General features: G+C 40.5%; 2 protein-coding genes across 2 annotated transcripts; one reads left to right on the top strand and one right to left on the bottom strand.

Annotated features, from left to right (window-relative positions):
• The first annotated feature begins 2,656 nt into the window (after positions 1 to 2,656).
• On the top strand, positions 2,657 to 5,492 carry lft1 (lefty1). Its single transcript, XM_053614237.1, has 4 exons — positions 2,657 to 2,924; positions 3,114 to 3,357; positions 3,471 to 3,707; positions 4,229 to 5,492. The coding sequence occupies exons 1-4, from the start codon at positions 2,657 to 2,659 to the stop codon at positions 4,554 to 4,556; spliced, it is 1,077 nt and encodes a 358-aa protein (XP_053470212.1). The 3' UTR covers positions 4,557 to 5,492.
• Positions 5,493 to 8,857: 3,365 nt separating this feature from the next.
• Positions 8,858 to 20,604, bottom strand: hnrnpub (heterogeneous nuclear ribonucleoprotein Ub). Its single transcript, XM_053614335.1, has 14 exons — positions 19,960 to 20,604; positions 18,667 to 18,781; positions 17,365 to 17,438; positions 17,137 to 17,276; positions 16,944 to 17,043; positions 15,711 to 15,823; positions 15,349 to 15,612; positions 15,115 to 15,234; positions 14,889 to 15,017; positions 14,582 to 14,750; positions 13,338 to 13,598; positions 10,925 to 11,199; positions 10,717 to 10,827; positions 8,858 to 10,556 (listed from the first exon to the last, which is right to left on the bottom strand). The coding sequence occupies exons 1-14, from the start codon at positions 20,447 to 20,449 to the stop codon at positions 10,506 to 10,508; spliced, it is 2,412 nt and encodes an 803-aa protein (XP_053470310.1). The 5' UTR covers positions 20,450 to 20,604; the 3' UTR covers positions 8,858 to 10,505.
• Positions 20,605 to 25,314: the final 4,710 nt, after the last annotated feature.

Raw genomic sequence — 25,314 nt, 5'->3', positions numbered from 1 at the left:
ATGTCATTTGGGAGATCTGGAAAACGATTCAGTTCTACACGATTCACACTTTATTCCACATGACACTGTATGTTATGCCACATGACACTGTATGCATATACCTTATTTATCAACTTACAAATAAGTGTGTCTTGGGAATAGTCTGTAATGTCATGTTTTATGTCTGTCTGCTGTGACAAAACCATTTCCCTCAGGAGTCAAAAAAGTACTCTGTCTACCTGTCTATCTATCTATCTGTCTATCTATCTATCTATCTTATTTTACTAGAACATGCATATATGCATCATAAATATGTGTAAAATAAACAACAACAAAAACCCCTACATACAGTAGCACATGCACTCTAAAGCCATTTCTTGATGTTCATGTAAAGGTTCTGTGCACCATGTGAGGCAGAACCTGTGACAAGAGCTCTTTTGAACTTTTATGGAGGTATTCAAGCAAATTTAGATCAAACCCAATACCCCCCCCCCCACCCCACACACACACACAGCGATTAACAAGGTGCTAATCATGCCTTTCGTGTCAAAACATTTGATGTAAGATCCCATGTAAGAGACTAAACCGGAAGTATATTTGTTAACCTGTAATCACGTCTAAATAGTATGTACTGAAATAGTAGCTTGCGCTGAAGTTAGAGAGGCGCGTGCTACATAGTATAGTGGGATACTGTGGTGTGCTGGGGGTTTTGGGGGATAAACCACGTGAGCAGCTTGTGTTAAGGTGGGTCAGGACCGATTTGTAATCTGTTTTACGTCGTTACATTTCACTGGAGCGGCATTGTTTGTTGTTTTACGAACCAGAGGCGGGGATCCGTATAAACAGAATTGCTTTTCATATGCAATAGCTAGGTGCTAATTAGCACGTGTTTTGTTGATTGGGACTCCTCTCTGTCCTTTGATTAAGGGCTGTGGCATCCGCGAGTTCCCCCGTGTTGTGGATAATTGACAAGGGAAGGGGAGAAGACTGACATATCACACAAGGGATTCAGGCTTTCTCATTTGCTGAAGTGTGTGTGTGTGTGTGTGTGTGTGTGTGTGTGTGTGTGTGTGTGTATTGTACAACAGAGACTAAGATGTGGTTTTATTGTCAGAATTCACAACATGAAAAACATTGCTCCATTTATTCTTCATCATGTAGAATATATATATATATATATATATATATATATATATATATATATATATATATATATATATATATATAATGGAATTGTATTATATGCAACAATTTTATATGCATTTGGCCTGACCCTACAGTGTCATTCTTGAAAATCTTTTTCTTAAGCCCTTGAGGTTTGCATGTATGTATGTATGCACCAATGTGTCCTATATTTAAATATAAATAAAGTCTAACACACAAATGCCATTCCTCGGTCATGTCAATAAGCTTGTGTCTACATGTGTGTTCCATTCATTCCAAGTCATCTGCCCTTCCTTTGCTGCAAGCTACCACAGTCTGTCTGACATCTCAGAGCAAACAGAGGGGCCAATACACAAACTCAGACAGTGGCCCCTCACTACCACTAGGCCCTTTTCTTATGTTGGTGTGACCAAACAAGGCATAGCAAATTTGGCAATGGAATCAGATGATCACCAACCTGTGAAGAGCTCCCCAATCCACATCCACATGGCCTCCCTGGATTAACTGTCTGTTTGGCTAATAATTTTAATCTGGGGATGTAGAAACAGGGTGGTAGTCTTGGAATAAACATCCAATTTCCCCAACCGCCTTCAAGACTTATCAGTTGATAATGAGCCTTATGGTTAAAGTTAATCACCAGAATTGGCTGTCAGGCACATAAATTGAGATGTCCACTTGCCAGACTAGGAATGTTTTACAATGTCCAGGGGAATGTACACATGAAGAAAGAGGGTGGTACAGCGACACTCGAGCAACCTGGACAAGAAAGTGAATCCAGGGTTCACTGTGTCTGGATAAGTATGTAATCAATAATCAGAGATTAAATGGATGTTGAATAGCATTTATTTGTCAGTAATTGGTTTAGAACACATGCACCTGCTTGTGTCCTTTCGTAGTTGAAGGAGTATTTTTCATTAGTGAATTATTGTGATATCAGACTATTGGATAGGTATGTTCCAAAACCCTTGAAGACATGGAGGCAGAAATGTGTGTATATTTATATTCCTTGATTTCATTTTTGCCAGCATTTTTATAAGATCCAGGTCTGATATAACCTACTGTAGGTGCAAACATTTTAAAGGAAGATTGTGCCAATAGATCACCTTTAAATGATCATATACAGTATGTTGTTCAAGTTATGGCTGGTACTACAAAGAAACTAATAAAGGGTTACTAAGAGCTAGTAATTGGTCACAGTGGGAAACGATTAGATTTGAACTCCAGGGCATTCAGTGACTGACTGAATCCTGGGCCAATTTTAGACGTTTAATTTAAGCATTTTATATACATGGCTGCTTTTATGTCGCCAACTCTCTCCAAACACCCACCCCCCCCCCCCCCCCCCCCGATTTCAGACACACACACACACTCTCCCTTTTCACCTTTGTCAGCGCGTGCACAGTTGGGGGTCGCGGGTGCATTTAAGTGCGAAGCTCGCTGTCAAAGCGCCAGTGTTTCACTTCCAGTCTGTGCTAGAAGGACTAAGAACTTCAGAACTTCTTCGGAGCTAACCATGACTTCTGTTTTTGCCTCCTGCTTCCTCTGCGCGCTCATTCTGGCACTGACAGAAGCCTTTACGCACGACGACATGAAGGATTCCCTGCTGAAAAAACTAGGACTCAGCGAAGTTCCTCAGATTCATAAACGGGACCTGGAGAACCTGGTGGTACCGGCGCACATTAAGAACAAGTACGTGTCCATGCTGAAGCTGCACCACGAAAGGAGGCGCCGCTCTCTTCCCAGTTTGGCAGGGATTTTACGCGGCATCCCGGGTAACGCAGGTGGGTTTATTTATTATTATTATTATTATTATTATTATTATTATTATTATTATTATTATTGTTGTTGTTGTTGTTGTTGTTCCTTTAGAATAGAATACCTATAGAATATAAATATGCGCGCAATGTTTAATCTTATTGGCAACACGAAGTTGATTAGGTCGTTAAGTTAATAGGTGTTATTTCTTTTAGACATCTCTGGGGAGTTCGTGTATTCTGACACGACCCGTCAGCGCGTGGTGTTCGAGATGAACTCAAGGATTCCGGACAACAGCGAGGTGACCATGGCCGAGCTGAAGCTGTATAAGAAAGCGTCGCACAAGCGATCCATGCCCGAGAGGAAGGGTCAGAGGCCAGTAAACAACGCGCGAGTCAGCATTTACTGGGTGGATGTGCTCGGGAACGGCTCGAACCGCACTTCCCTCGTCGATTCCAGGTAGGCCAAGAGCGCACACGCCATGTGTCGCTATGAATCATTTCCTATCACTAGTGCACACGTTTTCTGTCACGCGCACCGACGCTCACTGTGCGCGCCCACGTTCTCTCCAGGTTGATTCCCATCCATGAAGCGGGCTGGAAGAGCTTCGATGTCACGCAGGCTATACATTATTGGTCCAAGAGTGAGCGGAACGCACCCATGCACCTGGAGGTGTGGATCGAGGGCGAGAGACCCGGCAGTTACGCGGCGGAAATGGCCAAGAACGTCCAGTTTACCACTCAGGAGCCGAGCGACATCCTGGGGAAACCCGAACTCGTCCTCTACACACTTAACCTTGAAGAGTTTGGGTAAGCATGGAAACATTTCTGTGTGTCAGTCTCAAGAAAATGTGTGTACTCTACCAGATTGCTTTAGTCTGAATTATAAACTGAAGTGAGCCTCTGAAAAAATAATGCTAAACTATAAACCTTTCCTTGTTGCTGGTTTGGTATCCTCACGTGTATATTCCCTCTGCCTTCCACGTAGAAGTACGCATAGGTAAAATATACAGAAGATAAAAGTACAAAAAGTGTACCTATTTACATCCACAATTTTGTTATATTTGAATGCAATTATGGTATATTACATTATTACATAACCAAACATTTAACCAACTTCATATTGCTTAAAGAATTTATATTGCCATGTGCAGCTTTTTTTTTTACGCATTTATTTACTAGAGCTCTTTACTTACATATGTAGACTACATATTCTTCATTATTATTATTATTATTATTATTATTATTATTATTATTATTATTATTAATGTCTAAAAATATGAATGCACAATGATCTATTGATCAAATATTCACTTCCCTCCTTTCTCTAGTTCACACGGCGACTGCGAGCCAAACAAACATAAGGACGTGTGCTGCCGTGAGGAGTACTTCATTAATTTCCGCGCTCTGACCTGGACGCAGTACTGGGTGATCGAGCCTGCGGGGTACCAGGCGTTCCGCTGTGCGGGGGGCTGCAGGCAGCCACAGCGAGGGCTTTACACTTACGGCCAGAGGAAATGCGCGGTGGTGGAAAGCTCCCCGCTGCCGATGATGTACCTGGTGAAGAAGGGCGATTACACCGAAATCGAAGTGGCCGAATTTCCGAACATGATCGTGGAGAAGTGCGGCTGCGCCATGGACAACACCTCCCTTGTGTGACCCCAAAACCCCCGTTCCAGACGCACAGTACTTACAGCTTCTATTAAGCTTGGACTTTTTTCTTTTCTTTCTTTCTTTCTTTTTGTATGAACATTGGCCTCTGGCCTGGCTGAATGACATCAAGCACTTTGTATTAACTTTGTATGTATTTGGTGTAATTAAACGTATTATTATTATTATTATATTTTTTAATTATTATTATTTTTTGCATTGGCAACCGGTACGACGCCGCATTAAACACTGGAATTAATTAGAAGTTATATTTTGGACTGCGTTTTCACTGTGTTGGTGTATGAAGTAAACTATTTTTCACTCTGTGTGTGTGTGTGTGTGTGTGTGTGTGTGTGTGTGTGTGTGTTCATTTGGATTACAGCTTTGGTTATTGCAGTGTTTGTGTTTGCATGGAGCGCAGACTGTTGGCACACAAGTCCATCACAGCTTTGTTTACTCTGTTTTGCATACACGACCTGCACAGCGTGCACCGGAGCACTATATTTGACATTTGAAGAGGGAAAAAAATGTCAATTGTCTTTTAAAACTCTGGCAAGAGGACTATGCTCGACGTGAGTGACGTATAACGACGTGTAACGTAAGAGTTGAAGTGAATGCACACGGGCTTCAGGGTGTAGGCTGCGCGTCAGAAGGATCCGTTCAGGCTAGTTCTCTCCAAGTGTGGTGAATTTGCGCACATACGTAGATAACTAAATGGAAACGCTAGCAGCATGCTGAAAACAGGGCCAAAAACAGCAAAGTTTTTGCGCTTGAGAAAAGTATGAAGGTTGGCAATACAGAACATAGTCTAACAGCAACTCATTTATCAAAATGAAAACCACTATTTTTAATCATACCTTAAGAGACTCGGAAAATAACATGTTATTTAATATCAGATGTGTCATATAAGATGAATTCGGGTACACTATACTGTATGGGCAAAAAGTATGTGGACACCTGATCATCACACCCATAGGCAATGTGGTTTTCCCCAAAACTTTTGCCACATAGTTGGAAGCACACAACTGTATAGAAAGTCTTTGTATGCTGTAGCTTTACAATTTCCCTTCACTGGAACTAAGAGGCCCAAACCTGTTCCAGCATCACAATGCCCCTGTGCTCAATATGTTCAACAAACACATATGGGTGTTGCTGGCCCAAATTTAGCCTATTACCCAAAGACACTTAAAATTCAACATAGAAGCAAATACTCACATCTGTAAACCCAGTTGTAGATAGAAAAAAAGACACCAGCCGTGAGTGAGAAGAAGCAAGGGTCCAGATTTTATTTCCACCTCACGAGATCCACACCAATGAGAATTCTCAGAAGTGATCTGACACCTGGAGCTCAAGCTCCAGTATTTATACTGTATTTACACAGTAAATAACCAATATAGTTTAGAAAGACTATGATATCAATACCAATAGGGTTAAAAAGAGCTCATGTACATTACCATGATGTTTAAAAAAAGGCTTATCAAATTTACCATGATGTTTTGAAAGAGGACTTTCTGACTACCATTAGGATTGAAAGTGGGAGAGAGAGAAAACAATTGAGAGAGACCTTGGTCTCATGTTGTTATCTCATAATGTTGTGTGTGTGCGTTGGGGCCTTTGGGTGTGTTATGTCTGCACGCCCACCCTTGACTGTACGAGAATGTGTGTGTTTCTCAGCCTGCACTCCTCAGCTCTTATATTTCTCTGTGACTAATAAACCATTGTGTGTTACTCTTAAAGATCTTAAAGTGTGAATCCAATTCGTCAATATCCGCCTAATACCGCTTCTGTGTGTCTAGGTGCCCGTCGTCATTTTTCCTTCTCTCCTTTACTGGAGGGGCTGGATTTGGATCTGAACACTCACTATCAGCTCACGCATCTCACTGCTGACATCATGGTGCTACTTGACGTTCTTCGCAGCACCCCCTCTGGAAATGGAAATGCGGGGTCCCCCCTCAGATACAGAGTTCACCCCGCGAATGTGTGTATTGACGCCTCTACACAAACAGACCCTCTGCCTGACCCTCCCTCCAGCTTTCAGTCTGAGGATGATATCGCCTTCTCTGATCTGGGCTCTGACCATTCTTCCCTCTTCTCACCTGTCAGTCCGCCGTACTCTCAGTATTCTCCTTATTTCACCCTTGCTGGCTATCCCATGTCCCCAGGACACCCCCCATTTTCTTCCCCCTACCACTCTCCTCAGGATTACACACCCACCAGTCCTGTGAATTTTCAATAAAATTACATACTACTCATACTAGGTCTCCCTCATGTTTATTTCATGCCATTTTTATCCACAACAGTGTGATGGTCAGGTGTCCAACATTTGGGCATATAGTGTATATTGGGAAAATTGAACTTAACTGTATGCTACTAAGCCCTTGTGGTGGAACTGATGATAGAAGTGGCATGACTTAATTCATGTAGCATCATATGAAAGGGTGTGGTCAGCATGAAACAAAGGTTAATCCTATGCTAATGACATATGTTATATGTTATTTCAAATAAGGCATGTTTTTATAATTTATTGAGTTTCAAAATGTCCTAAATTTGGCACAGCATGGTACAGTTTAATACAATAAGCGGAGAGAGCTAAAGTGAAGTGAGATGATGGGTTGCCAAATTTCAGCAAAATGTTCAGCCCAACTACATCTCAAAAACCACACAAAAGACTGAAACTAGCTCAGAAGATTCAGCCATTGGATAACGGATAAATGTTTTTCTCAGCCTATGTTCTGACATAATGAACTCCATAATCCCCCTTTCCTTCTCCTGGTCTTTGAAATATATCTTACAACAGAAATGGTTCTGTACATCATAGACAGACTGTCTGCACTTAAACTATGCCAAATGTATTATATTTGATTCCAGTCATTTGCTATAAAACAGTATCTCGGTGGCCGTCGAATATTTTTAAAGTATCCCAATTTGGCTAAAAACCCATAACCCTGTAACGAACTGTCCTGTCTACTGCTTCTCCACCGAGCATGGGGCACAGCAAGTCCTGTCCCAATGGGCCATAACATTTTAGAGACTGATGTTGATGTTTATTTTAAAATCGTTTTATGCCACTACTGTAAGAAAGAAATAACAAAATGTTACTTGTAAAACCTTACAGCGGTGGTGATTTTTAATGAGTCTGTTCATACTGAATTTAAGGGGAAAATTGCCTATAAATTAGGAAATTAGTGAAGAAACATGGGGCTTACCAGAAACACAGTGGGTATTCAGTCAGTTAGCCCTACTATCTGGGGAAGGCCAGGAGAGGAACCTGATGTGGTCACCTCAAGGTTCGATGCGTTGTGCTTTCTGATACTTTTCTGCTCACCACAGTTGTAAAAATGAGTGAGTTAATATAGACTTCAAATCAGTCTGGTCATTCTCCTCTGATGTCTCTCATCAACAAGGTATTTCAGCCTGCAGCCCCTCTGCTCACAGGATGTCTCTCACACCATTTTGTGTAAACTCTAGAGACTGTTGTGTGTGAAAATCCAAGGAGATCTGCAGTTTCTGAAATACTCAAACCAACCCATCTGGTAACAACATCCATGCCACCATTAAAGTCACAGAGATCACACTTGGTCTCTATTCTGATGTTTGATGTGAATATTAACTGACATTCTTGACCTGTATCTGCATGATTGTTCTGCATTACACTGCTGCCACAGAAGAGCATAAATGTTCCTAAGAAAGTCTATGGTGCGTGTACATGAATAGTGTTCTATTTTCCAGCAAGCAGTGATAAAGGGTTTCTCAAACATTTGGCCAGCTCCCCCAAATGCCCCCAAACTACATTTGTTAAATTTTAGATTTACAAATTTTAGCAGTACTGTAAACAGCAAGTGACAAAAACCAAAGGACAACTCCTTGCAGAGGTTTACCAGTCTAGTACAGCATGCATGCATAACTTCTCCAAGTCAAGTTGTTGTTTGAATAAATGCATCTCTTTCTGCTGTCAAATGATACATAAGGAATAAAAGGAGATCATGTTATAGGAAATCAGCCTGGCTGCAAGCAACATCGTTCACACACTTGACTGGGATTTAAAAAAAACAAACTGAAAACATTGACCGTACACACACATACAAAAATAAAAATCCAGAAGACTGTTCTTAAAACCGTATGCAAATACCATAGTGAAAACGCAGGCATGCTTAAATTAGTGTGGTGCAGAATGTGACCTTCATCCTATAGAAGGTGCTGCAAATAACTCCCATATGAACGTTTCACTATTCAACTGGTTTTGCCTAAAATGCATAAACATTTGGAAGCACAGGAGGACTGGTGAAGTAAGGCAAACAGCACCACCGGAAACCTTTTCATATGTTTATTACAGCCTTTAACTCCATGGACACTGTTGCAATATCAAACTAGAACAGGTTAACCTTGTAAGATAAATAGCACAATACAAAACTTTATAAGTAAATCAAAGGACACTTTTAATGCATCAAGCCACAATGCCTTAAACCCACTCATGTAAGATTCTCAACTCTCATGCTCTTCCAAAAGTATATTAATACAGTATTTATAGGGAAAAGGCCTAATTTAAAGGGGAAAGAAATGCCAGTGTGATATACCTGTTTAGAATGCGCAATGGTTAAGCACAAACTTGAGTATGGTGCGAGTTTTCTAATCAGTTAATAAAATAGCTGCCAAGATATTGGTGGTCTTTTTCCACCACATACCGAGAATTGCACCACTCAAAGACAAAAACATTCATACATAAAAGAACAAGGCTGCTAAGTAACAAGATCTTGGTACTGACAGACTTTTGTTCATGATAAATTTTTGAAACCAGCTGCAAAAGAAATAATATTCCATCAGTGGCTACATACTGGGCAGTTCTACATGTTCTACTCCTCCCTGTACACACTCAAAATAAAATGGTGTAATGGATCTGCACTGATATGGACACTCAATAGATCTTTATATATCAATTGGAGTGTAATGACATGCTTGACGTTTCTATAAAGCAGGTAAAACTTTGCTTGGCCAGTCAGAAGAAATTGTTTCCTACAACTAGAAGCATGTAGGCCTATAATACACTTAAGAAGTTGCAGTTTGTGTAACATATTGCAAGGTTACTAATAAAGTAGTGCTTGCACTAAAAATATCATTACGGGGCTTATGAACAGACCTGATCAATGTGGTGTGAGTATGTGACAAAAACCTCCAATATGAGTAGGATCAGTGCCTCTGTACAAGGTATCTTTCAGAGATAACCAAGTTTAATAATAAGCTCAGAATTTCTCTTAAGGTTTCATATTCTAAAGCCCAGAAGGGCTGGAGATAAGTGAAATCAACTTCTTCAAAAGACTAACTTATTTGATGTAGCTTGTAGAAGTGGAAGAAAAAACAAAACAAAACAAAAAAAAAACCACCCAAGTTGTACAAAAGCAATAACCCATTTATTGTAAACCTATGGAGTTTAACTTGTACATATTGGACTGAAACACAAAATGACAGGAAAAGTAACGAGTTATGGGTAAAATAGAATGTTTTTCTGACGAACAAATAGGCTTTCTGCTGCTAAATCACTACAACTGCCTATAATAGCCTCTAAAATGTGACCATGATATCTGCCATGATCCTTAAACGAAAACATACTTGCAAAATAATAATTTACATTGAGTAAAAATGACAATAAAATCCACAACTCTGAAATTCAAAAGCATCCCATGCAGAACAAACAAAACAATGTGGTTCTTGCATCAATATATCAAAACATGAGGTCTAAAATAAGGAGAGAGGGAGAACGTTTTTTACAAACAGGTATGGAAAAGGGAAGCCCTCACATCTACAGGGGACCTGATGTTGGGATGTGGAATGCATGTCCACGTGTAAATTATCTTAAAACACGTTTTATTCTTTTCTTTTTTTTTTTTAAAAGACAGTAAAAGTAGATAATTTGGGGCTCTGCAAGTCCTCCACATGCCACCAGTCTTTAATACAAAAGCCCGCTTAGTAATATCCTGGGTGGTACTGCTGACTCCATGGCTTCTGGTTCCAGAACTAAGGGATTAAGAAAGGGATCTAGTTAATCGTAATCATAAGAAAGAAGATCAATACAGTCAGTTATTCTTCTGGCTCGAATTGAATTTACTAGTTAAGAATCACAGAGGCTCTCATTTACAAAGCAGTCCTTACAACAGGTATGCTTTTAAATGCTTACCCCCTGCTGCCAGCTCTGATTGAAGGCTTGGGCTTTATTCATGCCAAAGTTTCCATTCCTGTTGCCAAATCCACCACGATTCTGCTGGTTTCCTCCGCGTCCACGGAATTTCTACAATCAAACAGTTACACCTTACATATGTGCACATGAAACTAGTTTACTTTAAGATAAACTACAGAATGGATCTCTGCATGTTAGCCAGACTTACCTGGTTGAAATTGCCCCTGCTGGGTCCACCACCGTGTCCACCCCCACGGTTCATGTTGCCCCTGTGCATTGGCTTTCCACGGTTCATGGCTCCACCTCTGTTCGAGATGCCACCCATGCCACCTCTTGCAGGAGCTCCTCTAGGCACCATGCTTCTGTTGGGGGGTCCTCCAGCACCTCGGCCAAAGCTGCCACGGCTTGGGTAGCCACCTCTAAAGGCAGGAGGTGGCAGAGCACCTCGGGGCGGCCGATGGAAGCCTCCACGGGGACCAGGCACTAGCAGAAAACAGTAAATCAGTATCCTGGAAGAACAAGGTATTCAGACCTTGGGTGCAAGGAGATAGCACTGGCTGAGGAACCAAAAGTCCTGGGAGTGGAGTTGGACCTGATCCTATAAACCTAACCTAACCCCTGAGATGATGCACAAACAGACTTCATCCCCTGGACATCTGGTTCTGCACTGATGGGCACCAAAGTAAAACAGCTCTGCCTCATGAAGATAACTAGAACCCTAACAAGTGTCTCATTTAAACCCAAGCGACCTCATTTGTTACTTTTGGAAAGCATTTCTCCCACCACTCATGTGACCTGAGTGTCATTATGAGAACAAAGAACACTTCTGTTTTGGGTCAATTTGACACATTTCCACATTTGAGATGTCTGAAATACTGGTGAATCTCTTTCTGGTTGAAATTCTTTGATTTCCTCATTTAGGGTCATAAACTTATATGCAAATATTTCTTCTTATGGCTTGTCTCGGACAAGCCATACAGTTTTAAGCTGTTCTTTGTGTGTATTTAAAGTGTGGAAGTAATTTTGACCCATAACATAATGGATGAACCCCCACCCCCCGACATAATAGGAGGGTTAATATTAACCCTCAGGAGTATAAGAATTTTGGAACATTTTGCAATAGATGTGCTTTTGCAGTATTATACCGCCTTAAACATGTTTTTACCTCAAGTGTTTGGTAAAGCTCAGCTTTCAGAAAGTATATTATAAAGCAAACAGCCCATGACTACACACTCATGGTGTAAGAGATGTAATGCTCCAGCAGATGTCAGTATAGAGGTCGGTATCAAATGCTTCAACTTAAGCATTGTTAATCCTAAAGTAGGGATGTCACGAGAACCGATACTTTGGTACCAAGTCGCTACCAACATTCTTAAAACGTGACAGTACTTGTTTTTCTGGAGCAACATTGGAACCGATTCTAATGGCGGTATCGTGGTTGGAATTCTTCCGGACCTGAAGGGGGCAGCAAATACGCGCAAGTGTTTTAGTCGGTCCACAAGTGGTGAAGAACACCTACAAGCACACAGGAAAAACTACAGAAGTTTAGCTCCACCACAACTCGTTGAGAAGAAAGGTGTTATGGAATATAGAAATACTTCACATTCGAGGTGGAACACAAATATAACTAGTGTTCTGAAGCCGGTGTGCAACCTATGCAATCATTCATTTAAAAAAATGCAAGGAAACACCTGAAAGACGGTCCTATATTATGTTTGTTTGAGGCAGCTGGCATTGTGGCCATGAAACCAGCTAACGTTATGCTCCATGTAATGTTTGCGATAGCCAGTTATTTGTTAACGACGCTAAAGCATTGCATTGTTATAAACTACCTCCTAATGGGCCACCATGCATCGGCATTCAGCCCGTGTCCTGTCAGCAAAATGTAGCCTAATGTCACTAATGATTATTCACATGTTCATGCTTTTAATAAATCTTTCGGCCTGCCACCATATCAGCGAATTTAAACTAATGCTTGCATTTAGAGTATAAGGGGTGTGTGCGCGCTTAGGAGTGCACCTCCACTCATTGTCAGACAGTGTTTGATAACTAAAATACCACCTCTCTCTCTCTATTTTTGCCAGTATCAGTCAGAGGAGGATGTCCTCCAGGAGAGTTTTTAATGAAATTTTTAAATTTATTTTATATTTAAACCACACCGTGGTATCGACTTTGGTATCAAGTACCGTGTACTTTTGGTGGTATCGGTACCGACTACTAGATTTTTGGTATCGTGACATCCCTATCCTAAAGTAACAGGCACATGGCAAGTAAATCATTTCCATAATATTTAAGAAATCTCCACTTCTGCATTGTATACCTACAGAGAGAGATCAAATATGCAACCGCAACTCCTGCTCTGTTTTCCACATTTGTTTCTACATAGGATTATACCTTTCTACTGCACAGAGTTAAAATATCTTCTAGATAAATCCAGCCGCCTTCACTAATGGCCATACTGTCCTTAATATTCACAAGGCTATAACTACATTCAATAAAGTGTATTAAATATCCAGATGCCAGGCCGCACATGGTCTAGTATCTACATTTAAAACATGGCTACAAATTTGATCATACATCAAGAGGAGAAATGTATGCTTAGGAGAAGGTGATGTCCTTACTTCCTCTGAAATTGCCACGATTCTGGAAACCTCCTCTGCCCCCTCGTGGAGGGCCACCACCCCTGTTGAACTGGCCTTTGCCCCCTCGGCTACGAGCACCACCTTTCTTGGGTGTGCCTTGGTTAGGCTTCTTCTCTGGAGGCAGGGCACTCTTGCTCTCCTCTTTGTATTGCTCCAAGAGCTTGGCAGCCTCCTCCTTCTGCAGCTCCACATACGTGACCTCTGAGAAACAGTCGCCCACTTCTGGCAGTGTGTATATGCCTGTATAAGATAGGCATCAAACTCAATTTCAGCTTGGGCCACATCAGCCTTTGAAGAGCCAAAAATCAAGGGCATTTTGTTAACTAGTGCTGGACACTTCTTTGTATTTTAACACTCACACACCCCCTTTTCTCAGAAAATTTAACTGTCACAGAAATATGGCATTTTTACCTTACAGTTTTAAAAACAAAAGAACACACCAATGTAAAAATTGTTATAGTGATTAAAGACCACGCCAGACTACAGCGTAACTGACTGGTGACTACTGGACATTGTAATGCCATGCACTAGGTAGATTGTTCACTGTCAACTGTTTTATTGCTGCACTGCTTGTACAGTTTTATTTGAGCCAATAAAAACAACCACAAGCCATGTCATTATAAAGGTATAATACGGTTTTATCCGAGTTAAGATTGAATGGCAGGTAGAACCTTATAATACTATGGTCACGAATGGTCAACCTGTATAGTTGTATCCCATTAGTGCAAATGCATATGGTTTTATTTCTGTTTTCCATTGCACTAATGAACATTATCGGCATATGTACGCGTCAAGTGAAGAACAAGGGTCTGCCAATGTCGACGTTATGGCTCATCTACCACCACTGGAAAATACCTATGTGAAGCATTGTTTTTTATATATATATATATATATATATATATATATATATATATATATATATATATATATATATATATATATATATATAACTGTACTGAAAATTTACAGTGCTTATTTTTGTCTATTTCAAAATAGAGGAAAAAATAAGCACTAAATTTTCAGCACAGTAACAACCATGCTTCACACAGGTATTTTCCAATGGTGGTAGTGATTGGGAATCAATAAAATTCCTGTCCTTAAACAGTTAGGTGTTTTTTCCATGATTAAGAAAACGAATCAGAGATATAGTAGCTTCTTTATTCAATAAAATTTCAAATGCAGTACCCAGAACACTCCTTGTATTCAAATTCTGTACAGCTCACCCTTCATCTTTAGCACAGCATGTTCAGGGACATCTTTGCCATCAGTTTCGGCTTTCTTCTGAGTGCGCTCCTTGTAAGCCTCATCTGTGGGCAAGAGCACAACAGCTTTGCGCTGGAAGCCAGCAAATAGGCACATCTTCCTCCTCTGGGCAGCAGCAGAAACGTTGGTCTTGCAAGGGAGAAAGGCATGGAGTGGGTGAGCAAACATTACTACGCCAATAAACACACACACACAAAAAAAAGAAACCTACACAACCCTCAAACCTCTTGCCATCCATATGGGAACAACATGCCAACAGGCTCTTACCTGATCCAAAATGTAGTTCCTCTTCTTGCGGGCAGCAATCTCAATGAACTTTCCAAGGAAGAGAGGTGCACTTTGGGAGATGGCAGTGAGTTTTGCTGTGTCTTTGTTCTGTCGCTTCAAACTGTTAATCTGTAGATGGACAGAGTTGTTTAGCCATATGCTTTACAATTAGTTCAAATAAAAAGATTGCAAAAGTTGCAGCAGTGCAATAGGAGAGATTGCTCACCATCATCTTCTCCACAATGGTGTTAGTTCCCAGAATTGTGTATTTCCCAGGGTTCTCCTCGACATGTTTCGTCACCCATGTGGTCTTCCCTGATCCAGGAAGGCCAACCATGACAATAACCTAGACGATCAAATTGAAATAATATTAATAGATACATAATGGCAGCAAACATTTCAAATTAAAAAATAAATTACATTTTTTTAACAAATTGACTTGCTGGGCTGTCGAAGTTACCTCGCAGTCTTTCTTGGTCTCGGGCCCCTTGGGTCCACGCACACGCTCATCCACAGCGATTTGCTGGAGGAAGGTGAAGCCCTCTGGCTGAGGAAAATACGGCGTCTCCTTCTGCCCAAAGTTAAACTCCACAGCACAGTTGTGGCAGAGGACATGGGGGAACAGAGCACGTCCAGCCAGAGCCTCTTTACTGGCTTTGAATGCCACGCCAAGGTCCTTCCCATTCTTAGAATATGAAATTTCGACTTCATCCCCATCAAAATTCTGCATGGAGTAAACGGATAAACGTTCAATAAAAGCATAGACAAGAGGACGGTGCATTCTCGTAGTCTATGTTTTGAAATATAAGGTACAAATCTTACAATAAGGCAGCCAACAACATCATTTTCATCAAAAGCCTCGCCGTAGTCTTCAGTCGCACAATTTGTCGTCTTCTTCCCCTTGATAGCGAATGAATAAGAATGCTCCTCCTCACCTAGTGAGGATCAAAGACATGTTTCACCAGCCAGATAAATCACACATTAAAGTGGAGTAATACACTGGGGAAAGCACAGAATGGATCTGTTCTTTTCATGGCACACAAACCTAAATACTAGGCTTGGCACGACTAACAATAGAATCGGGAATCGCCGACAGAGCCCAACTAGAGATGCACCGATGTATCGACCGATAAAGGCAATCTGTCACGCTATCTGCCAATAGTTTAAAAACAGCCGATGATCAGAGTCTGTTATATCCCGTCAATCAAAAGAGGGCGGGAAAACACATCGATTTCGTGCTGTGTGTAAAGATGACGTCTCGTGTGGAATGACGACAAAACTGCAGTTCGTAACCTCTATACTGCTAAAATTTTACGACACAGAAGTTTCAGAATCAAGACAATTCCCCCCAAATTAAAGGGCCAGTACACCATTTTGACTTAAGTTGAAGATACATTGACAAAAAAGTGTATGTATATATATCACACAAGAATATATTTGTAGAGTAGTACATTTCATATACAGTTAATGCTAATATATAAAGTTTATATTATATTTTACCAGTTTGATGTTCATTGATGAAGTAGAAACGCTTGTTTGTGCTGAGTGAGTGTGAGACTAACAGGTTTTTTTAAGAATTCAGTCAATGTTAATATGAATTAATAACATTCAATAAGTTAATAAATCTTACTTTAATCTTCAGAATTTAGTTCATGTTAATTTGAGTAATGTGTGTTCTATTTATGAGACCAGTTACTGTGAAACAACTTGTTCAAATGGAGAGAATAAAGTTATTGGAATTTCTTTCAGAATTCTTTTAAATTAATCATTATTATAAGCTGAACATATAAAGCTGTGAATGTCTTCATTTGCAAAACATGAACAGGGGATTAAATGAAGAAAAATTAGAAGTTTATCAGGATGACTTATACAAGAACTGAATAAGTATCTCTGCTACTGTTCACCACAGAGCACATGCAAGTATACATCATTTTATTCCAATTGTACAATGGCTTAGTTACAGCTAATAACTCATTAGATTTGTTTACGGTCCTTGTTTTCGCACTAATGATGCATTACACACACCTGGCTACAGTGTTCTGGTCAGCTACTTACCTAGCAGTAAACTGCCATTAGCCAGGGACCAGCCAATCTGCACATCATGGACATCCATGTTTTTACTCTTCACATGCTTCACAGGGATCTTCTCAAGAATCTGCAGGTTTCACAATTACACGTCATTCAGATGCTCAACTTACTCTACAGAGAGATCGTGCATATGCAGTGTATGAACTGATGCGATTCCCACCTTCATTTCAATGCAGACTTTGCCTTTGCTCACACCATAGGAAGCTCGGCCACCTGCCCAAAGGTAGGCAAAGCTCTCCATCGTGAGTGAAGTGGCGCTGTAGCGGTCTCGTGACACTTTGAAGTGTAGGTCACAGTTGTCTATGCAAACAAAGAGATATAAAAGTCACGAATGTGCACACACCTCTACACAAAAGGTGTTGAGTGCGCATACAGAAACATAACTCACATGGGTCCAGACACACCAGAGTATCATCAAACTCCTCATCCTCTTCCTCCAGAGGTGGCAGGGGAGATTTGGCCCTGAAACAGACGAGGCAGAACCATTAAACACATGATACAATGGGCTAACCAGCCCTGACTGGAGTGCACTGGCACAACAATCCAGGTAAAAGGACTGCCTCTGCCACAGCAGGGAGATTTAAATTATTATTATTTTTTTTTAATATGGACATCATTATGGCGGGACACAAGACTTAGCTTGGTTTTGCACAGGAAGGGGCTTTAAGGGCTAATTACACAGCATGGGTTCTTAAAAAAAAAAAAACCCTGTTGTGCTTCGTTGTTACAGAAACAAATAAAACAGATAAAGGCTTTCATCACTGATCAGCATAAACATGATTTTCAATGCCGTTACATTATTAAAAAGCCCTCTGGTATATTTATATACCCAAGCTGTGTCTCATGTAGGTCACGATGAGCCAAATACTTACACAGGACTGGACTCCTACAGAAGGTAGGTGTGAAACGAATCAATTTTAAGAACTAAGCATTGCAATGGAGGAAAATGTGTACAATTCTAATATGCCGTATAAATCAAATATCATACTCACCCGTTTAACAAGCAAGAAATAACCTACCACCTTACCTTCCTTCCTTCACGCACACAAACGCACACACCCAAATTAAAAACGAAACCAATACCAAAAAATACAAAGACAGGGAACGCAATTACAAATTTAACGTCCAGAGAAAAACATACAAACAAATTTTTTTTGAAGAAACAATCCTGCAAGAGAACATTAAGTCAGAGAACAACTAAAATGTGCAATGCATGCAAGCCACGAAGAATGAACGCGGGAACATTGCTACAACGACCCCATCCCGCTCGTTATCTCCTGCATGTGGTTCATTACCAGAACACCTCGATCGCCACAAGGCATGCGTTCGGCTACATGACACGCTGAAATCTGGACATAACGCCCCTCGTCCCTTTGAGCCAAAGGGGTGCTTTCACAAATGCGTACAACAATGTCCCTGCCAAACAATATGAGGAACAATGACATGGTTTTAAAACTTAAATCCAAATAAAGATATAGATTCTGCAGTCTTCAGACATATTACACAAAAGTACTGCAAGGTAAGGTTTTTTTTTATAAAAAAGAATAACCCTCGAATTATTTATAAGTTATTAAAGAGGGTGTTTTTTATTATTATTATTATATTATTAGGTAAGGCATTGGCTCTTAAAGCCAATACAGATTAAAAGTGGCACTTCGGGGATAATGAAGGCCATTACTCCCATCCTTACCGGCTGTATTTGCTTTCTTCAATAAATTCAAAGTAGCCCCTTCCATGTTCCTCTCGGCGTCTCTTAACACCCTTCTTATTCTTCTGATCAGCACTGATGTCTTTGTCCGCATCTCCTTTGAAAATAAAACAAACAGTGATGAAATGCTCAGGCGTGTTGGACCCTGGTTAAGGGTGGTCCACACATCCGGGAGCTCTCAGAGGCCTCCTTCCCACCCCTTTACTTAAGTATTCAGATGACCACCTCTGATGAGTTAAAACAAACAAACAAAAAAAAAAAGATAAAGAAAAAAGTGTATTCATGCTCTAGATATAGCAAGGTGAGAAGCCCATTCTGGTGAAATAAACCAGAAGAGAAGCTTGACATTACATTTCAGATCAAATGAGCAATGAGGAAGAATAGTTTCATATTTACACTTAATCTTACACTGTGTCCCCCTCCCACACAAAAGAAAGGGAGAATTATACACGTGTATGAATACACCTGTAAAAGGTTTTAGTTTCATGACCAGTTACTTACATGCTGATCATTTTTCCAGCTCAATCTGAAGAGACGCGTTACCTAACGTGACCTCGCAAAGGAAGCGGTTAGCTTTAGCTTGCTAGCTGATCTGCTTAATCAACATACCCGCATTATATAAATATACTTATACACGCACACACACAGAAAGAGAGCTAACCACTTGGAGGTAAACTCGAGGCTACAGTCCTGCACCAAAACCGAAGTAACACGTTTAAATCCTCCAAGTGGTCTATGCATAACAAAATAGCAAGTGATGCTAGACAAAAAAAAACCAACAAAAAAACCCACCATACAGGTTCCTCACCAGCACCGCCGCATAATTATGAAATAAGCGCTCTAGTGACCGAATAAATCTCTTTAAAACGATGAAAAATAACCCGTACAAGAAAGTTCATTAATAGCCTGGCCAAAAACAAGAGTCCAATGGCCGCCATTGCGTTAGCGCTCTCTCCCTCTTTCTCTCTCGGTCCATTGTCCCGGGAGCACGGCTAATAAACTAGCCTAGCATAAACCTGACCGCATCCGAGTTAACCTTACGAGGCTCGCTAATAAAGACTGCGCCAGAAACCCTGCTCAATAAGCGCAAGAAACTCACCTAATAAAATAAAACACGACACCAGTAAACTAAAGTTAAACAAAACCTCCGAGAAGCCGCCTGTCATATGCTAAGCTAAGCCTTTTTCATACACCGAGCGACAAAGCCGCTAAACCAATCATAGCGTTAATCATAGCGTTCGGTAGCAGCTTTAAACACATTTCACAGGCACTCACCCTCAGTCGGCTGCGACTCTTGCTCACCATCTTCTTCATCGATTTTGTCGGCGGCGTCGTCGTCGTCTTCCTCCTCGTCGTCGAACGCTTTGTCTATCTCAATCCCGGCGTCTCCATCTTCCTCCTCTTCGTCGGCCATTTCGTCGTCCTGCCCAAGGTCCTCCTCGCAGTTGCCCTGTGTGCTCTCCGGCACGCCGCCGCCTCCATTTTCCTCCTCGGCCTCCATGTTCTCGCCCGCAGGCTCTTCGTCCTCCTCCAACTCTTCGGCCATGCATTCTTGTTCGACCTCAGCGGCATGCCCCTCGGCGCCATTTTCCTCCTCTTCATCTTCCGCATCGAGCGCGGCGTCTCCGGCTTGGGCCTCGGCATCGAGCGCGGCCTGTAACCGGTCCATGAGCTCGGCCTTCAAGCCCTTGTCCGAAAGCTGACGCTTTTTCAGCTCATCCTTAAGCTCGTTCACCTTCAGCTTCTTCACGTTAATTGAACTCATGTTCTCCGTTGCTTTAGAAGTAGAAATGATTGTAGTGGTTCGAACGTAAAATGTTTCTTTCGCGCCTCAGGATAACAATGAACAGCCTGCTACAGTATCTACAGCGCCGAGCCGCGTTGATCCTCGACCGCGCCAATGGTCGTAAAATCCGCTCCCGCTTTGGCAGCGCTGGGCGGAGCCACACTGTTAAACACGCCCACAATTACGTCATCTCCCTCCTCAAGGCCTGAATACTGTTTGCCGTGGTCCGCTCGTGCACACGCAAATGAGAAATTACTTATTCATATGTGTAGTTTTAGGTTTTTTTCTGGGTTTTAGATACATGAAAAATATGACTAAGAAGACCTGCATATTATACACATTCATGTCGAAATTTCTGCTGCTGATGTTATATCTACTTAGCGATTTATTTTGCCTTCTGGTCTCTTTATTTGTTTGTTTGTTTGTTTGTTTGTTTATTTCTATTTTTTGCCTCGTTTTGTATCCTTAGCCTATATTACCTGTTCAGAATGTCTTATTGTCAGATTGTATGCTGCCTATTTTTGCTGTGTGTATTTGAGACGCAAACAGAGGCGAACCTAGATTATGTGGGGGCCTCAGGCAAAATAAATGCATGGGGCCCTTCTGACAGATTTTTGCTGTTATTATGTCTTCAAGTTATGCAAAGATATAATTATACAATGTACATTTAAAAGTGGTCAAAACACATCTAACAGAAAATCTAGTGTTCCTTTTTTACAGCTTCATAATGTGTTTTACAAATAGGAAATCAAACCTCAGTGAGGAAACAAAATGTCCATCATTAAACATTTAACAGTACATTATCATCTTAAAAACTCTGCTTACGAGCCTCAGCTAAAGCGAATGCTGCCACTACATCCTCGATAATCAAAACTTGCTAACCCTAGCTAACTATTAGGCCTACCAATATTTCATCTTGCAAATAATAAGGTGAAATTAAACTGAAATTGCTCAACAAGATGTGGGTTTGTTTGTCTTTAGTTATCCTTAATTCATTCATCATTATCTCCATCTATTGCCTTTGTCCTGTTTCCTCTTTTCCTCCTCTTGTTTTGTCTTGCACTTCTGGCTGCCAGATAAATAAGTCATCTTCATTTTCAGGAATAGACCCTTTTCACATGACATCACGCTACTTCCATTCTGACTCAAAGCAGTGTACGGTTACTTCCACCAGCATAGTGGAACTATGGAGTTTACCCAGTCTCTTCTACATCTGCCAGAAATACATCTAGATCATGTACAACGACTTGTAATTTTCACTTATGACACGTTCTAAACTGATATAGGATACATATTCTTCATTGAGCAGTACCTGTTTGATAATGAAAGGAAGCATTTTGGTATTGTCCAGCCCAGCTTACGTTAGCGGTGGAGTTTGGATAACGGTAGTTGTTAGCTTTCTCTTCTGCAAATAGAAAGTCTTTAAGTCCTTATTCTTGATTTAATTTACTGTAATACAGACAGCAAACTCTTGCTGCAATCAAGCAAAATCCCAGTGTAGCTCCTGTCTTGGATGAAGTGTCCGACTTGTCGCTGCTTCGGCGCCCGAGAACGAGCAGCACCGAGCCGGACACTTCACCCCGGAAACACTGCGGTCCGGCTCCTGGTCACTATTGAACATATAGTGAATGACATCCTGATGGTGATGCTGAAATAGGATTTTGCTCAGTTGCAGCAAAAAATGAGTGCTTCATTATTATTATTTTGCTTTAAACACGCTAAGACCATAAGCTAAGCTAAGCTAATTAGCGCTTGTGTTTTGCCACAGGTAGATAGCCCCGCACACACTGCTTCTCCTTCATCTTGTAGGATTTGATGCATATATACACTGGTGAATTTTATTTAAGATCATCTCCCTCCAGAATGTTTAATTTTAGCAGCAAGAAAACTGTTTTGTTGTCAAAAGTGGAATGTTAGTTGCACCACCCATGGTACTATGGCAACCTAACGTGAAACGGAAGTATGTATACACTGCTTTGCGGAAAGGTGGAGGTTTTCTGACGTCATCCTTTAGGATTTTCTGGTAGAGAGCAGAATTCATGTTTCTCGCAATTATTGCATGTTGCCCAGACCCTGAATCAGCAAAGCATCCCCACACCATCACACTTCCACCACCATGCTTGACCGTAGGTATGTTGTTCTTTTTGTGGAATTCTATGTTTGGTTTATACCAGATGTAACAGGACCCCTGTCTTCCAAACAGTTCCACATTCAATTCATCAGTCCACAGAGCATTCTCCCAAAAGGTTTGAGGATCATCAAGGCGTGCTTTGGCAAAATTCAGATGAGCCTTAATGTTCTTCTGGCTTAGCAGTAGTTTTCACCTAGCCACTCTTCCATGGATGCCATTTTTTGCCCAGTGTCTTTGTGAAAGTGGAGTCATGAACAGTGACCTTTATTGATGTAAAAGAGGCCTGTAGTTCCTTTGATGTTGTCCTTGGCTCTTTTGTGACCTGCTGGATGAGTCTTTGCTGTACTCTGAAGGAATTCTGGAAGGTTGTCCACTTCTGGGAAGGTTCACTACTGTGCCGAGTTTTTCCATTTGGAGATAATGGCTCTCATAATGGTTCTTTGGAGTCCCAGAGCCTTTGAAATAGCTTTGTAACCCTTCCCAGACTGATGTATTTCAATTACCTTCTTCCACCTAATTTCTGGATTTTTTGTTCAATTTTGGCATAGTGTGTTACTGGGTAAGACCTTTTAACCAACTTCATGCTGTTGAAAAAGTTCTATTAAAGTGTTGATTTTATTGAAGAGGGTTTGCAGTAATCAGACCTGGTTGTAAACACTCCAGCTGAACCCCATTAGGAATGCAGTTTCGTAGATTTGGGAAATTAGTAACTATGGGGCAAAAACATTTTCACACAGGCCCAGATTATTTTTTTTGCTTCAATAAATACACCATCCTTCAATTTTATATATATTTTTTATTTATCAGGGCCTAAATAACAAGTGTGTGTGGTCCTCACCAACTTCTATAAACAAACAAATAACCCCAGGTGGCTTCAAAAAAGACAAAAAGTAAACCCACATTCAGAAACCAGATGGGAAAAAACAAGTACACCCTTCCTACTTCCACAATCATTAGCAGCCAGGTGTTACTAATGAAACACACAAGATTTCAAGATTTCATTAAGAAGTGTGACTACCTCTATATGAGCTGAACCTTTGGCAGTTTGGTGTTCTGGATCATTCAAGTATGTATCTACATCATGCCAAGAAGAAAGGACATCAGCCATGACCTCAGAGAAGCAACTGTTGCTGCTCATCCATTTGGGAAGGGTTATAAGGCCATCTCCAAACAATTTGAAATTCACCATTCTACAGTGAGCAGGATGATGGAGACAAATGGACAAATGGAGAGCCACTGAGACAGTTGCCAATCTTCCCAGGAGTGAGATTCCCAGCACATTCAGTCCAAAGACAGACTGTTTAATGCTCTGAGATATAAAGAAAAACCCAACATCATGACCTACAGACCTCTGTAAGCACATTAAATGTTTATGACAGCTCAATCAGAAAAATAATAAACAAGTATGGCTTTCTTGGAATGGTGGCTAAAAAAAAGCCCCTTTTCTCCAAAAAGAATATGGAGCATGACTTAGGTTTGCAATATTGCGTTTGAATAAACCACAAAGGTTTTGGAACAATATCTTTTGGACTGATGAGACCAAGGTGGAGATGTTTGGTCTTAATGCACAGCACACAGTGAAACCCAAACACAGCATAAATGAATGCCCTTCAACCTCAATGAACTGAAGCAATGTTGTAAAGAAGAAAACTCTTACAGAAAACGTTTACTTCAAGTTATTGATGCTAAAGGTGGTTCTACATGTTCATTATTTTTTACTTATTATATCAGGCATCGAATGCTTTCTAAGCGGTAGCAATGTCTGAGACAGTGGAGACAGAGAAGCAGTAGCTTACTAGCTTGAAAGGACTAAGTTAGCCACAATGATTAATGTTATCTCACTATTTAACAATATCTCATAAACCATTTATTTAGAAGTACATGTACAACTGTGCTTGACTCTTATTTTTTGCATATATCTGTGTAGTAATGTGCCAGGAGTGGTTGCTATGTTATGTTCTCCAAGCTAGCTGCCAACAAACGGCAATTATCATTAACCAGCAAGTTCGTATTAGCTTATCCACAATCGAGCTAGCATTAATTCACTTCTGGCTTGCTCATTATGGATAAATGTATTAATTAAAATGTATATCCTGAATTTATATGTTTCTGTAAACCTGCTTTGAGACAATGTCCATTGTTAAAAGCATTGTACAAATAAAATGGACATTAAATTTGAATTAATTGGCATTCACAAATGAACGGAAATTATATTGTTTGTCACAAAGAGCAAAATTTCTCTTATATTAAATATCACACTTTTTAATGTCATGTCCACTGTGCCAGTAATGGCCAGTGTGCCAAAAAAATCACACCGAAATACTGAACCAGGGAGAACCGGTTTCCTTCGGCATGGGTTGTGATTAATGCCCATGTCTGTGGCTGTAATTTAATTGGGTACATTTTAATGAGGCTTTTGAATGTGGTAGTTTTTACTTAAAATTTTGTACTACATAATATGCAGAATGCTAAGTTTACTCGCATTTCTCAAGGGTCTTTTTATTGTAGAAAATTAGGTAACTGGTGTCGATTTTTACCCAAAATCACAGATAACTGCAGTTGATAACTATATTATTACTATTATTATTATTATTATTATTATTATTATTATTATTTTAAATAAGTTATGCAATTAATGTGTTATATATTTATCGACCCCAGAAATAATTTTTTACAATGAAGAAGAGAGGTAGCCAACGTCTCATTGTGAATG

Source organism: Ictalurus furcatus, chromosome 25, assembly GCF_023375685.1.
Source record: "Ictalurus furcatus strain D&B chromosome 25, Billie_1.0, whole genome shotgun sequence".
In the NCBI taxonomy this organism is placed as follows: domain Eukaryota; kingdom Metazoa; phylum Chordata; class Actinopteri; order Siluriformes; family Ictaluridae; genus Ictalurus; species Ictalurus furcatus.
This window is presented reverse-complemented; position numbering and strand designations above follow the sequence as displayed.

What these genes read in the sequence shown, in the direction of transcription:
- lft1 (XM_053614237.1), top strand. Translation starts at nt 2,657, where the DNA reads ATGACTTCTGTTTTTGCCTCCTGCTTCCTCTGCGCGCTCATTCTGGCA. An exon ending in CGGCATCCCGGGTAACGCAG is followed by an intron (nt 2,925 to 3,113) that starts GTGGGTTTATTT and finishes TATTTCTTTTAG; the next exon opens with ACATCTCTGGGGAGTTCGTG. An exon ending in ACTTCCCTCGTCGATTCCAG is followed by an intron (nt 3,358 to 3,470) that starts GTAGGCCAAGAG and finishes CGTTCTCTCCAG; the next exon opens with GTTGATTCCCATCCATGAAG.
- hnrnpub (XM_053614335.1), bottom strand. Translation starts at nt 20,449, where the DNA reads ATGAGTTCAATTAACGTGAAGAAGCTGAAGGTGAACGAGCTTAAGGAT. An exon ending in GAAGAAAGCAAATACAGCCG is followed by an intron (nt 17,439 to 18,666) that starts GTAAGGATGGGA and finishes CGTCTGTTTCAG; the next exon opens with GGCCAAATCTCCCCTGCCAC. An exon ending in ATGTTGTTGGCTGCCTTATT is followed by an intron (nt 15,613 to 15,710) that starts GTAAGATTTGTA and finishes TACTCCATGCAG; the next exon opens with AATTTTGATGGGGATGAAGT.